The 15,474-nt window shown below is 33.0% G+C and overlaps 2 protein-coding genes across 2 annotated transcripts in view; both read left to right on the top strand.

The window, feature by feature from the left end:
* LOC127240942 (putative late blight resistance protein homolog R1B-16) overlaps positions 1 to 15,474 on the top strand; it is a 46,281-nt gene that overhangs the window by 19,710 nt on the left and 11,097 nt on the right. The gene's annotated exons all lie outside the window — the stretch shown is intronic.
* LOC127240943 (putative late blight resistance protein homolog R1B-16) lies at positions 9,233 to 11,768 on the top strand. Its single transcript, XM_051259814.1, has 2 exons — positions 9,233 to 9,290; positions 9,383 to 11,768. Exon 2 carries the CDS (start codon positions 9,512 to 9,514, stop codon positions 11,318 to 11,320), a length of 1,809 nt encoding a protein of 602 aa, XP_051115771.1. The 5' UTR covers positions 9,233 to 9,290; positions 9,383 to 9,511; the 3' UTR covers positions 11,321 to 11,768.

Below are 15,474 nucleotides of genomic sequence, written 5' to 3'. Positions count from 1 at the left end.
GATTCGACCTACTGGATCCTTGTACAGATCAAACTTTTCTAGAAAACCTCGAAACATTGTCTGATGTGAGTGTTCGCAGCTGCACTAGGGGAATTGAATTCTTGCAAGAATGACTAATCTAAGGAAGTTAGGAATCCGTATCGTGCTAGGACAGGAAGAAAAAGACAACTTTTTTTTCAGCGACATTGCCGAAATGAAACCTGACCTCAATTCATTCAAATACATTGTCTCGGGTTTCAACCCCCAAGTTATTCCAGAACTCCCCAATTTTCCCTGTAAAATTAGAAAGATAACATTGAGTGGATGCAGATTTCCATGGAAGTGTATGACAGTCCTTTGCAACTTATCTTCTCTTCGAGTACTAAAACTTCAATGCAATGCCTTTCACGGACCAGTGTGGGAATTTACTCAGGGGGGACTTCTCTTTCTCGAATACTTACTGCTAGAAGACTTGGACATGGAGGTTTGGGGAGCTGACACTCTACATTTGCCGAAACTGCAGAGCCTAGTAATCCGATATTGCTACAAATTGCGCGAGATTCCTATCGGTTTTGGGGACATCTACATCCTTTATATAGTGGAGTTGGAAGATTGTTGTCCATCAGTCGCCACTTTGGCTAAAAAATTACAAGAGCCTCACCAAAAGAATTTTTTTCCATTTTCGCATCTGCAAATTCATATCCATTCGTCATGGGAAGACAAAAAGAAAGCCTGAGATGATCCTCTAGTTGGCTCACAGGGTAATCGATCAATCTCTTATATTTCTCGCAATCTCGACTACTCTTTATATTTTGAATCATTACCTTCTTCCTCATTTTCATGATTATGGTCTTGGATATTGAAATCTTGCATGCTTTATGGGTTTAATTCTTTATGCTGCTAAATACATTAGCCTATGCAAGTAAGCATTTTTTTTTTATGTTTTTTGAAGCTAATCATTTTCTTGTCAATACAAAAACCTACCTTAGGATGTCTTGATTTAGTGCTGTAGGGTGTGTTTATCGTAATATTTTAGTTTTGGGTTTTAGTCTAGAATAGTAAAATTTTGAATTTAAATAATTATTTGATGTGATATAAATTTGCATTGATGTGATATTTTGAATGTAAAATTAAATTTTAATGTAATATAATAAATAAAAAATAGATGTTAAATTTTATATTTTTAGGAAAAAAGAAGTTTGAAATAGTAAAATGAATTATCTGATTTTTTTTCTATATAAATATATGGTTATGGACGATGTTTTTAGTCCAAAACAGTCATTAGAAGTATGTAAAGTATAGTTAATATAAAAAAAATAAAATTTTGTACTAAATTCTAATTTTTTGTGTGAAAATAAAATATATATTATATATATTTTGAGAATTGTGTCAGTAAATTTTTTTTTTTTGGTGAATGTCATATAGTATTCAAATAAATATACTATACTAGGAATTAGGTAGGTAATATAAAAATAATAATAGGAATAATATATTAATATTTTTTGGAAAATGTGGTTGGTATTTTTGAGAAAAAGAACACACCCCATTGAATTGTCCAAAAAACTTTGTTGAATCACGGGAGTTTGAGCTTTAGGCTCATGACAATTCATGATGTTAGACCGAAAAGCATTGTTTTGGATTTCAAATTCGTATAATTGAAAACAAATATTTAATTTGATTTTTAAAATAAAATTAAGTGTTATTATACTTCCTTCGTCCAATTTCTAATGTTTTAAAATATATTTGCACGATTTTTTAGATGATTGTCTTTTTGATATGAATTGACAAATTTGCCCTTAATTGTATGGTAGAGATTAAAAGTAATAAATGAACGAAGGGAAAAAATGTAAAATTTATGTTTAAAAAAAAGAAATATAACAATAGTTGTTTGGCGTCCCAAATAGAAAAATAGGACATTAGTTTGTGGACGGAGGGAGTATTATTTTGAATGAAAATTATGTCTTTAATATAATTATATTTAAAAATATATAATTGTAGATTACCTAGGAATAGGATGCGTGTGTTTGGTTTGAAAACTTTTGCTTTTTGGTAGTGTTTTGTATTTCTGTGATTTTGTTTAAATTTTATTGTACTAAAAAAACCTAGATATCTTTAATTTCACGGTAGTTTGATAAAATTGGTCGAAAAATTGATTAAAGTCCTCTAAAGTATTCTAGAAAGCTCCTAGGTGACTGATGTGTGTCTGCAGAAAAAAAGGATTAGTGAAAAACTAAGATGGAAAATAACTTTTTGAAGAGCTTTAACTTATTGAACAACTTTTAGTTGTTTGATCAATAAAAAAATTAATTTACGTGTTTGGTAAATTAGTTTTTCGAAAGAGCTTTTTAGACCCAAAAAGTTCCTTTCTGAAAAGCTCATCTACCCAGAGCTTTTTCATTTTAATTTTGGTTATTCCTTGTTTACCCTTAAAACTTAATTATTTATTTTATACATATAAATATATTTTTATAGCAGTATTTATTAATATTTAATTTATTAAATTATATTTTTATTTTTGTAAATTTAAAATAATTACTATTATTAATTATTACATATAAATTACTTTATTTGTAAAATATATAAATTTTTAAACCTAAATCAAATAAAAAAACAAAGATTTTTAATTTATTTATATATATTAAAACAATAATTAACATAATAAAAAATATATACGAAAGGTTTATTATTTTATATTTTACATAATTTCAATAAAAAAATTATTATTTTTTAGTAAAAATAATTTTCTCAAATCTAAATAATAAAAATAAAAATAAATATTTTATAATATTTTTATAATTTTCAATAATTAATAACAAAAATTCTCATAAATTTCAAACCAAAATGAACAAAATTAAATATTTCAAAAAATAATATATCAATATCCTTAATAGTTATTTTATGTATAAACAACTAATATCATGAAGTTGTTTTACCAAACACTTTAATACAAACTGCTAATTGAATCAGCTAGTCAAACCAGCTAATTGAATCAGCTAACAACTAATTGAATCAGCTAATAGCTAAAAGTTATAAGCTAATTGCCAAACGCATCCTTTATCTTTTTTATCTTTATGTTTCTTATATTTTTTTTTTTCTTGTTCTTTATAAAGTTGAAAGACAATATACAAGAATTTGCGAAAAAGAAACATAAAGATAAAAAAGATAAAGGGTGCGTTTGGCAATTAGCTGATAGCTTTTAGCTGTTAGCTGATTCAATTAGCTGGTTTGACTAGCTGATTCAATTAACGGTTTGTATTTAAAGTGTTTGGTAAAACAACTGTTTGACATTAAATGTTTATACATAAAATGACTATTAAGGACATTGATATATTATTTTTCAAAATATTTAATTTTTTTCATTTTGGTTTGAAATTTATGAGAATTTTTGTTATTAATTATTGAAAATTATAAAATACTATAAAATATTTATTTTTATTTTATTATTTAGATCTGAAAAAATTATTTTTACTAAAAAATAATAATTTTTTTATTGAAATTATGTAAAATATAAAATAATAAACCTTTTGTATATATATTTTTATTATGTTAATTATTATTTTAATATGTATAAATAAACTAATAACCTTTGTTTTTTTTTATTTGATAGTTTTAAAAATTTATATATTTTACCAATAAAATAATTTATATGTAATAATTAATAATAGTAATTATTTTAAATTTACAAAAATAAAAATATAATTTAATAAATTAATATATTAAAAATAATTAATAAATATTTCTATATAAATATATTTATATGTATAAAATAAATAATTAAGCTATAAGGGTAAATATAGAATAACCAAAATTAAAATGAAAAAGCTTTTTCAAAAAGCCGGGTAGATGAGCTTTTCAAAAATTAGTTTTTTTGTCCAAAAAGCTCTTTCAAAAAATTAATTTACCAAACACCTAAATTAACTTTTTAACTGGTCAAACAGCTAAAAGCTGTTCAATAAGTTAAAAGCTCTTAAAAAAGCTGTTTGTCAAATACTCTCCTAAATTAGCTCTTTGACTGGTCAAATAGCTAAAAGCTCTTAAAAAAGCTCTTACCCAAACACCCTCAAAAGCTGAAAACTTGTCTTGTTGGTTGGGATACTTCTTCATCCTTAATTCCTGGCTTTTATACCGTAGAAACTTCACTTCTATAATTTCTGCCATTAATGAAGATTATTTACACAAGTGTAACTTTCATGTCCTTTTAATACTCATGAATGATCCCTCATTTAAAAGTCACAACTTGTGGAACTCCAAGCTCCTTGAATGGTTGGTAAGAGCCTATACAATAAACAAAATTTAGAGGTATCACTATATTGTGTGAGGCTTTTAATTTCAAATTTCAACAAAAAAATAACACAATAGAACAGATCTGAAAATTCAAAAAGTACAGCAGCATCCATGTTATCCGGTGGCAGAGAAGCCAAGCCTAAGTCATTAAAATTCATCTAATACATTTTTATTTTAGTTTTTAAAGTGAATTATGTCAGATGACACGTAAGAATTAGAGGCAGTTTTTTCTAATGACCATTGCACTCGCTCTAACGGTTGAAAAAACCCCTAATTCAATATTCCATCATTAGGCTTCTTTAATGATGTCCTCCACCGGGACACTATATCCTCTGGGCTCAACCAACTTGGGCTCATCTCTTCACTCGGGCTACTAGTCCTCTTTTTATTTTTGGATTTTTTTTTTCAATTTATATTTTGTGGACACAACACATATATAAACAGTAAATTGCACAAATGTAGCTTATACGGATACAAAACTTCCAACCGCTGAAGCGAGACAGTCTCACAGTGGTATAGCCATTCAAGTCCGATGCGCAATGAGGTCAGCTGAGCTCTAGTGACGTTGATGCGCTCCTACCGCTGAAGCAAGGAGGGATATCTATGTCCATAATAAAGGATGTGGTGAAGAAGGATGCGGTGAGGCGAGCGAGCTAAGAGTTATGACAATTCCAACTAGGGCCGTCTCGGACTTTTTTGGGGTCCTGAGCGAAAATAAATTATAGGTCCTATCAATACATGATTAAAATATATTTTCAAAATTAGTTACGTCTGGACAATGTCAATTTGAGAAAAGAAGATGAAAGATGGTATGTCCGGAAGTTCGAAAAGCGAGAAAGGCTGAAGGAGGGTAAAAGAGATAAGAAAGAAAGTGAGGCAGACTTGGTCTGAGTTGGTGAGGGCAATGCGACAAGGTCTGACGTAAAGAAGTGTAGACGGAGATTAAATTTGGAAAGATAGTCTGGTTAAGAAGAAAGAGATAGAAAAAAATATATGATTAGAATTTAAAATTTAATTTGAAAACCAAATAGGATAATTATAAAAAAAAAATATATAAACTAAAATTTAATAATAATAATAGATAATAATTTAAAATATAGACCCTTAAGGGCCTGAGCAGTTGTTCTCAGCCTCCTGGTTCCAACAGGCGGTAACAAGTTAACCGTCCAAGTGCCAAACTATATAGTGATAAAAACCTATCTCTAAAAGCATTTTAACTGTTGTTTCAACTGTTCAACCACCATCTTTGATTTCTCTATAAATAGGATCCGATTTCTCATTGTAAATTATGCTTACTTCTTAAGTGTTAATGTAATATACTTGTTGAGCACAAAAAATGATAATAAATAATGACAGTAGGATTCTGGATGGGTCTGCATATAAGCCAAACGGCCCAGAAGTCGGGCAAAAAGAAGTCGGACAAGGAAGGATGATCGGCCGATACGGAGGTCGAACAGAAAAAGGTCGGGCACGGAGATCGGACGTGATAAGGTCGGGCAGAGAAGAAGTATCGGCAGACGCAGAGGTCTGTCAAGACGAAGGTCGGACAGAGAAGAAGTATCGGCAGACGCGGAGGTCTGTCAAGACAAAGGTCGGGCAAAGAAGTGTCAAGAAGATAGTCTGTTGAACCAGTTGTCCATCTAAGGAGATAAGACAAACAGAACCGGTCGGTTGGTTCGCTGTCAGATTGTTCGTAGTCGGTTGGTCCGGTCGGATGGTCCGTAGTCGGTGGTCGGACCAAATGAGGTCGGAAGAAGGACGGCTGATACGGCAGTCGGTCGAAAGAGGAAGTCGGGCAAAAAGGACGGCTGATACTGAGGTCGATCGAAAGAGGAAGTCGGGCGAAGAAGGACGGCTGACACGGCGGTCGGTCGAAAGAGGAAGTCGGGCGAAGAAGGACGGCTGATACGGCGGTCGGTCGAAAGAGGAAGTCGGGCGAAGAAGGACGGTTATTACGCAGGTCGGACCAAGTGAGGTCGGGCGAGGAAGAATGAGACGGGCGATACGAGGTCGGACAAGAGACCAGATGGTGGTCGCTTGATGGGGCGGCCGATGAATCGTTTGGTCTAGCGACCAGTCTAAGAAGCCAGAGGTTATTGCTGGGCGGTTGAGTAGTCGGTCGGGACCAACCGCCCATTTAAGGCAGTGAGGTTTTCAGAAGCGGTCGGCCGAGACAGTTGAGCGCTGTAACCGGCATGAGCGGTTGGTAAGTCGGTTAACACACGTGTCGACATAAGAGGACTTTCTAGGCAGTTGACAGCAGTTGCTGTAACCGACCAGATGGCGGTTCAAACCGTTTCTTTAAAGGGTTTTAAATAGGTCTGTTCCTGACCTAAGAAACCATCTTCAATCGACATCAAATTCAAGAGAATTGCTTTTGAGGATCACCACTTTATTTCCGGTCTGTATTTTTTATTTTTCCTATTTTATTTATGTATCCTACAGTGTTTAGAGATTCCTAATCTCAGGAACTTATTATATCAAATTCGAAGATAATTTCCTATTTTCGAATTTTACTTTTTTTGTTGAAAAAATACATCAACAAATTATTCCGTTCTTTCAATTTTCAAGAGCTCCGAACTACGAGGAGTTTTCTTTAGTTTAGAGGAGGTCAGAGGACCAATGGAGTTTTCTCCACTCCTGACCACCCTTAAGTACTACTCTTTCAGGCAGGTTTAGCGCTTTTATCTTATTATTTTTATTTATTGTTTTGTAATGTAGATTTATAGTTTCCAATAGTATTAATGAAATATCATTTTCTTGTTCACTTCGATTTTCACTCAAAAACCCAGGTTTGTAATTGATCGCTTAAGTCTTGATTCTTGATGAATTCTGGAAAGAAGATAGAAGGAGCATACAATCATGTCATTATAACATAGAGTGGGTAGTTCGTGACAACTAAGTACACAAGAGCCTCTTTGACCTTCTTACCAATAATTTATTACACATAGGTGCTTGTCTATCGGGTCACAAAAATATCTAGTGACAATGATTTTTTTATAAATAATGTTTTTAATTGGGTGTCGCTTAAGCGTCATTGTAACACCTCTAAAGTCAAGTACTAGTCGAGTCAAGAATCTAATTTAAATGAGCAAGTACGATCACACATTTTACTTCTGTCATTTTATAATATATATGTTTTGATATTTCACCTTTATCATCCGCTTATTTCATTTAGGAAAATCTAGTCATTTAGGATGGACAAGTCACTTACCAACACCTCTTATCCATCCTACCATCAAATATATTACAACTCACATGCATTCTTACTATCAGCCATTGCTTGCTCACCTTCACACTATATATACCGCTTACTTACAGCCCGTCCACTCCGCTCACTCTTATCCTCACTACACTCACCACTAAGTAACCCCCGCTCCTCTATTTCACCGCACTACTTACACTTTATTCCTTTATGTACTCACTTATTTTTTACTGTTTTTCTTGCTCAAGCGAGCCTTAATTGCTTTTACCGCTCAACCAGACTCAATTGGAAGTATTATATATATATATATATATTTAAAATTTATTTACAAATTCTATTTAAAATTATTTGTTGTTCTCTACAGCAAACCATATGTGGCAAGGTCACCGTCACAAATTCACTCCTCACTCTTTTGATATTATTTTTAATTAATATATATATTGATTTATTTCAAATTATTCATTTATTAAAATTTATATAGGTAAATATTTAAAAGTTAAAATATAATATTATATAAAAATATTATTAGACAATAAAAATATGTATAAATAAATAAATTATTTATATATTTTTTATATATATTATTGCATAATGGAAATATATATAAATGAATAAATTATTGTGGATTTATAGTATAGTAAAGATAATGAATTGAATGTGATTTACTATAATATAAATGATTTGAATGTTAAAATAAATATGATAGGGATGAGAAACATAAAAGATATAATGGAGTAGAGCAATGACTATAACAGTGCTCTTGTATAGCTTTGATACTTAAAGTTAAGGTTCTTTAATCGATCACCATACCACAAAATGTTGTTTTCTAGAAAAAATAAATAAATAAATCAACACTTCATTTGTTTTGTTTTAACCTATTTTTCATTTTAAAAGTAACTCAGAAAAAAAAAAAAAAAAATTAACTTGAAATAAAAATAAAAATCTAAAACACCACCCTAACAAACGCAAAATAAATTTGTTAATTAGATGAGAATCTTCTACCTCGATCAATTCCTCTTCGCACATGCCTAATAACCAAATATGCTTTTGCAGCTAGTGGCATTAAAATATGTTCTAATAATTGCTTCATATCGTAATTGTCATTAAAAAAAAAAAAGAAAAATTCAGTTTGGATCTGTTTATACAAAGAAGACTGAACCAAACCAGGAACTGTTTCTTCAATATTTGTGCAAAAATATATCCATTTTAGCTGCGGATTTCAGTTTCTTCAGCAGTTTGTAAGAATTGAGATTAAAGAGGGTTCGAGAGATGGCTGTAGCTGCTTATGCATCACTGGTTTCTCTTTCTCATGTCCTCGACAACGTTCATTACCGTGCTGAGCTTCGTCGCCTTCATGTCGACATAAAAACGATTAAATCTCTCCAAGAAGGTGTCAATTTCTTGTTGGAGTTACTTGAAAAGAACCATAGAAGCAAAAGCCAGAAGGCAGAAGATCTTTGGAAGCAAATATCAGAAGTTAGTTTGGAGATCGAAGAAATTTTTGACTTACATGTTGTGAGTCAACTTCAGAAGGAATCTCAGGGAGAAAGTAGTGATCATATGGGCGCGAGATCATTCGATGAAGATTTGGACACTATGATCCAAAAGGTTGACTACATCAAGCGAGAGCTATCGATGGTTGAAGAGGTCGTGGTTGGACAACAAACCAGAGCTTCTGTTCCAGCTGGCGGTTCTTCAACAGCTGCATCCATTGTTGGAAAGAATATTATTGTGGGACTTGAGAAACACGTGATCAAGATTAAGGGTGAGCTAGCTAGATATGACGACAATCTCCAAATCATCCCAATTGTAGGCATGGGAGGTATTGGCAAAACTACTCTTGCTAAAAAAGTTTATGAAGATAAGTATTCCATGGAACGCTTTGATGTGCGCATTTGGATTACAATTTCTCAGGAGTATAGCGTCGACGAGATCCTCCTTGGTCTTATCAATGACGGAAAAGTAGAAAGACATGGTGGAAATTCAGATGGGCCTGGGGAAAAATTGCACAAGAAACTCCATGGCAGAAGATACTTAATTGTAATGGATGACATATGGACTCTTCAAGCTTGGTATGATTTAAGGAGGTTCTTTCCGGACAATGGGAATGGAAGTCGAATTATTGTGACCACTAGGCTATCACAAGTGGCTGCTTCATTGGGCTCTCACGACCCATATCCGATGACATTTCTTGACACAAATACAAGTTGGAGTTTATTTTGTCAAACTGTATTTGGAGAAGAAAATTGTTCGCATCCAGAATTGGAGCAAATGGGAAGGGGGATTGTTAGAAATTGCAGAGGGCTTCCTTTACAAATTGCTGTTATTGGAGGACTTCTTGCAAAGTCTGGCATGACGACAGAATATTGGGAATCAATTGCTGAAAATGTAAGTGCCTTTGGCAATTCAAGTGATGGCGAGCATTGTTTGAACATATTACTTTTGAGCTATAATAATCTTCCTATATATCTAAAGCCATGTTTCCTCTATATGAAAACTTTCGGTGAAGATGCTAATATTAAGGTCTCCAAGCTTATCAGATTGTGGGTTGATGAAGGTTTCATAAAGATAAAAAATGATAAACGTTTGGAAGAACTTGGCAAGGAATACTTAAAAGATCTTCTCGACAGAAATCTACTTTTTGTGCGTGAAACAAATGAAATCACGGGGGAATTAGAAAAATGCGGCATCCATGATCTTTTGCGAGACCTATGCATTAGTGTATCCAAAAAAGAGGACTTTTTGTGCTCTCCAAGAGTAAAAGACATCAATATAAGATATTGGGATGGAGTGTGCTTCCTATGCGGCGGCTCAGCAGTAGAAGAAGAAAGAAGAAATCTTCTTGCACTTGATGTTATTCCTCCATCAGCTTCACAAGAAAATCCCCCGGTTTGTGGTGACTGTAAAGTGACATATTCACGTACGAAGGGACTAAGATTGGTCATGGCCATCGAAAAAGTTGGTATTGCTCATGATACACGTGTGCAGCACACTAAATTACGGTGTGTCCGTGTTAAATATGATTTCTATCCAAATTTTATTGCTCCTTCAATTCTACATTTTCTTTGGAACCTGCAGAGTCTGATATTCCCACATTCATCTTCGGTAGTTTTACCATCTGAAATATGGCATATGCCGCAACTTAGAATTATTGAATTCAAGGCCGTTGTGTTGTCGAAGCCTTCTCTTGCTCATGCGGGAGAGAAAGATATCTTCATTCTGAAGAACCTGCACACCCTTCGCTTTGCAATGAATTTTGAGCTCACCGATGAGATTCTTGGTGGAATTCCTAATCTGAAGGTACTAGGAATAACGTATGATAAGCGTATGAGAGAGTTGGATACTTGTTTGTGTAATCTTGACAGATTACAGAAACTTGAAACACTAATTGTCCAAAATACATTGCAGAACATCGGCTTTCCAAAATCACTCAAATTCTTGCTTCTGTGGAAATGCAGAATTCCTTGGAGTGGTATGTCAGTGGTTGGTTCATTGCCTTATCTCGAAGTTCTTCTGTTGTGCTATACTGCAGAGGGCTCTGAGTGGAATCCAACTGAAGGGGAATTTTTTCGATTAAAAACATTGTGGATTGTTGGTAGTGATTTAGTAGCTTGGAGAGCTGATCGATACCACTATCCGGTGCTTGAGATGCTTAGACTCGAAAAACTACCTTCGCTGGAAGAAATCCCTTCAGGTGTTGGAGATATACCGACACTGCGTGAAATTTATTTGAAAAATTGCACTGAGTCTGCTGTGGATTCGGCATACCAGATATTAGAGGAACAACAGAGTGTGGGAAATGATATACTCGAGGTGGATGTCTACGATGATTCTGATGATTCCGATGATTAGGATGTAGATGATGACACAGATGAAGATGAGGTGTCTGAAGACAAAGATGAAGATGAAGACAACGAATCTGAAGCTGAAGACACAAAGAAAGATGAAGATGAAGATGATGAATCTGAAGCTGAAGACAGAGAGGAAGATGAAGGTAATGAGTCTGCCTGACTGATTGCCCTAAGGACAGAAGAAGAAGAAAAAGATGGTATGTATATATATATCTAATGTACTTTTGAGGAGTTGTCATAATTGTTTTGTGGCTTCTAACTTGCTAAATCGATTTCTGCTGGCTTGAATTTGGTAAAAAGAATTCAAGTGTTGAAGGAAGATTTCCAGAAATTATTCGGTAATATGTAGTCGAAAGCTTTAAAGGTTTTGGCAATGAGGAGAAATATTGCTCGGTACCATTTGCAAGTGGTACTTCTTTTTTCTCTAAACCAAAGACATTATTGTTATATGTGTGGATGATTTACTTAATGTTTATCTTCGTTTCTTTGTAATTACCATTTGCATCTATCATCCATTTTTGTTTTTGTTTGTTTCTTTAGCTTTATGATTTAATTAAGTAGCTTAGAAATATTTAGTTATTTACCTTCAGTTGTTCAGTATAATATAAATTACTGTCGATGTCATACATATATATAGTGAAAAACCCGAGATTGCAGGGCTGTAACTAATCCAAACTAGATGACTAAATTAATTCTTGTTTTGTGCATTGTTTTGTTGTGTTTTTCGCAATACTTACATAACAATACATGCATAGAGTTGATACAATTTACTTAGGTTCTATATATAGAAAATCTTTGTAGGCTATTAATATGTTTCATCGATTCGTACATATTGAAAGAAAATTCCACTAATTGTGTGTTTGTTTGTGGGTTTGGATTTTGAGTTGGGATTTGAATAGTAAAAAAAATGAATTTGAATAGTTGTATGATGTGATATAAATAGACGTTATGTTATGTGATGTTTTGAATGTAAAATTGATTTTTAGTATAATATGAAAAATAAAAAATAGATGTTTGATTTGAAGTTTTTTTTGGGGGGAGGGGAAATAGAATGAATAGTGTATTTAAAATCCACTCCTCCAAACAAAAAGAAAAAACTCATTTTTAGTCCTAATTATGACAACGTAGAACTTTACTAAAAACAAGAAGGCGTGTACGGAACGGTTAGGGTACTCAATTGGAAAAATCAGCACCGTGCTGATTTTTCAAATCATCACCCGTAATATATACAAACAACGCACAATTTTATTATACACAATACATGTTGTGTATAAGAATTACATGTGATGTTGCTTCGTAATTATAGTGTGTTGTATAACATTATCTGGTGTGCTGAAATTAATTAGTATTTACCATAGCATGTGCTGTCAGTTCATGTGTTATATATGTGTTGTTGGTTCATAATTACTAGTGTGTTTTATAACAGTATGTGGTGTGCTGAAATCAAGCATTGATTGTGTTGTACAAGACTATAGCATGTGCTGTTAGTTAGTGTTGTTAGTTCATGTGTTGTATTTGTATTATATGAATGCAGACGGTGTGCGGCCGATAGTAACACCGTTTGTTGCGGTGTATTGTCAGCACAGTGTTGAATTTTGAAATCCGCCGCCGGCTTGTGCATACACACATGTATCACTTTTTGGATGGTGTTTGAGTTCCTATATATTTTTCAGGATGTGCGTACATTTCATTGCTTTATACATATTAAAAAATTTATTCAAAAAGCTCATTTTGTGTTCTACTTATGAGTCGAAATTTTACTAGAAAAAATATAATGGCTTGGGCATGCGCACACACTAGTCTCACTTTTTGGACGGCATTTTAGTACCTAAATTTTTTTCTAGATATGAGCATTTTTACTCAACTTATATAGAATGAAATAAAAATTTAATTCAAAAAGGTCATTTTAGAGCCTTGGTTACAATGAGTCAAAACTTCGCTCGAAAGGTGAAAGTTTGTGCACACACATTTACGTCGCTTTTGGAGTGGCTAGACTCGATATGAGTAAGTTTCATCAACCTATACATATTCAAACAAAACTCCATGCATGAATTTCATTTTGTGACCTACGGGTGTTTGGCAATAATTAGTTGATAGCTTATTCAATTAGTTGTTAGTTGTTAGCTGATTAAATTAATTGATTTGACTAGTTAAATATATTACTTGTTTGTACCAAAATGTTTGATAAAATAGGGGTTTGATATTAGTCATTTATAGGCAGAATAGGGGTTTGATATTAGTCATTTATAGGTAAAATAACAATTAAAGATATTTTATATATTTTTAAATATATTATGTTGCATCATTTCGATGCATAGAATTTTTGAGAATTTTTTTTTTATTTAGGTACAATAACTTCACACTTTTATAGATAAAATTGCCACTGAAATTTGAAGTATATGAAAGAAAGTTAGAGAATAAATTACTTCAAATTTTAAATAATAATAATAATATATTTTATAGAAAATTTAAACCTTTGCAATTCTTTATGAATGTTTGAGTTTTGGAATTTTGATTTGGAAAATTATACAATTTTGAACTAGGAAAATATTTGATATAATATTGTAAACACTAAAAATATATGTCTAAATTAAATTAAATATCATATATTTTGGAATAAAATAAAATTCCAATAAAATAAATATTTGATATTTAATTATACACATATATTAATTTTTGTACAATAAATATAAACCATTAATGCAAAAATCTGCTTAAAATGGAAGATATCGTACAAATATTACATGCATAAATAGAGCCATAATGAATTTGGCAACAAAATAAAATCTTGTCAATAAGGAAAGTATATAAATTAATATCTTCCGAAAAAGGCAATGATATAAAAATTTTGGCAAGAAAGGAAGACGCGCAATCAAATCCTCCGGAAATGGAAAACGACGTCCGATGGTAAAGGAAAGATTATAAAATCTTCACGTTGACCAATCAGGACGTGCCACATGGCACCATTAAAAAAGGAAGCCAAGGCCATCCCTCCCCTATAAATAGGAGTCATGGTTAGTTCATTTGACACACCGGAGTTACATCGAGGATTCAAACAAAGGGTAAGTCTCTAGACTCTCTATGTATTGTTCTTCATGTTCTTCGTGTCCTTCGAAGCATTCTTCGTAAAAAAGTCACCGATTTCGAGAAATGATCCAATATTGGTTGACGAATCGATGACGTTAACGTTCTTCGTGGTATGTCCAAGCCGGAGGAAGGATCAAAGCTTCCAAAGCTATTGAGGAATTCATCAAAGCCAAGGGAAGGTCTTCAAAGTTCATCTCAAAACTTCAAGATGTTCATCGCGTTCTTTAACAAAGTATCAACTAGGCCCTTTTCGATCCAAAAGTCAAATGGACATGCCGCCAAAAGTGTTATGGAGCACCAAATCCACTTCTTCAAGGATCAAAGCTCAAAAAACCATTGAAGAATTCATCAAAGCCAAGGAAGAGCATCCAAAGTTCATCCCAAAGTTTTAAGGTGTTCATCGTGTTCTTCAACAAAGCATCAACCAGGCCATCTTCGATCTAAAAGTCAAAGGGACACGCCGCCAAAAGTGTTATGAAGCACCAAATCCACCTCTTCAATGATCAAAGTTCTAAAAGCCGTTGAAGAATCCATCAAAGCCAAGGAAGAGCAACCAAAGTTCATCCCAAGGTTTCAAGGTGTTCATCGCATTCTTCAACAAAGCATCAACCAGACCCTCTTTGATCCAAAAGTCAAAGGGACATGCCCACACGGAGACCAAAGTCCTCCAAAAGCGGCAAAACCTGCAAAGATCAAAGCCTCGGATCGTTTAAAGAAGACATTAACTCCAAAGCCGATGATCAAATCTCCTACACGGAGACCAAAGTTCTCCAAAAGGCGGCAAAACCAAATCAAAGATCAAAGCCTCGGATCGTCCAAAGAGGACATCAAATTCAAACCCGACAATCAAATCGCTTGCACGGAGACCAACATATGATTCTATACCTTACAATATATGAACTGCACAACATATATTTCTTGTATATTATTATATTGTACTGTATAGAATCATATTCTATTTGTCTTGTTGTTACAGTACCCTAACCTTCGTCTATATCATGAATATGACAATTGTTGTTGAAAGTTATAATATTACTATACTGCATGAAATGAATGTAACATTTGATG

The sequence above is a fragment of the Andrographis paniculata genome, unplaced genomic scaffold, assembly GCF_009805555.1.
Source record: "Andrographis paniculata isolate CXL003 unplaced genomic scaffold, ASM980555v1 Contig80END, whole genome shotgun sequence".
NCBI lineage: Eukaryota > Viridiplantae > Streptophyta > Magnoliopsida > Lamiales > Acanthaceae > Andrographis > Andrographis paniculata.
This window is presented reverse-complemented; position numbering and strand designations above follow the sequence as displayed.

Excerpts from the sequence above, each read along its gene's own strand:
- LOC127240943 (XM_051259814.1), top strand. The coding sequence starts at position 9,512 with ATGGATGACATATGGACTCTTCAAGCTTGGTATGATTTAAGGAGGTTC.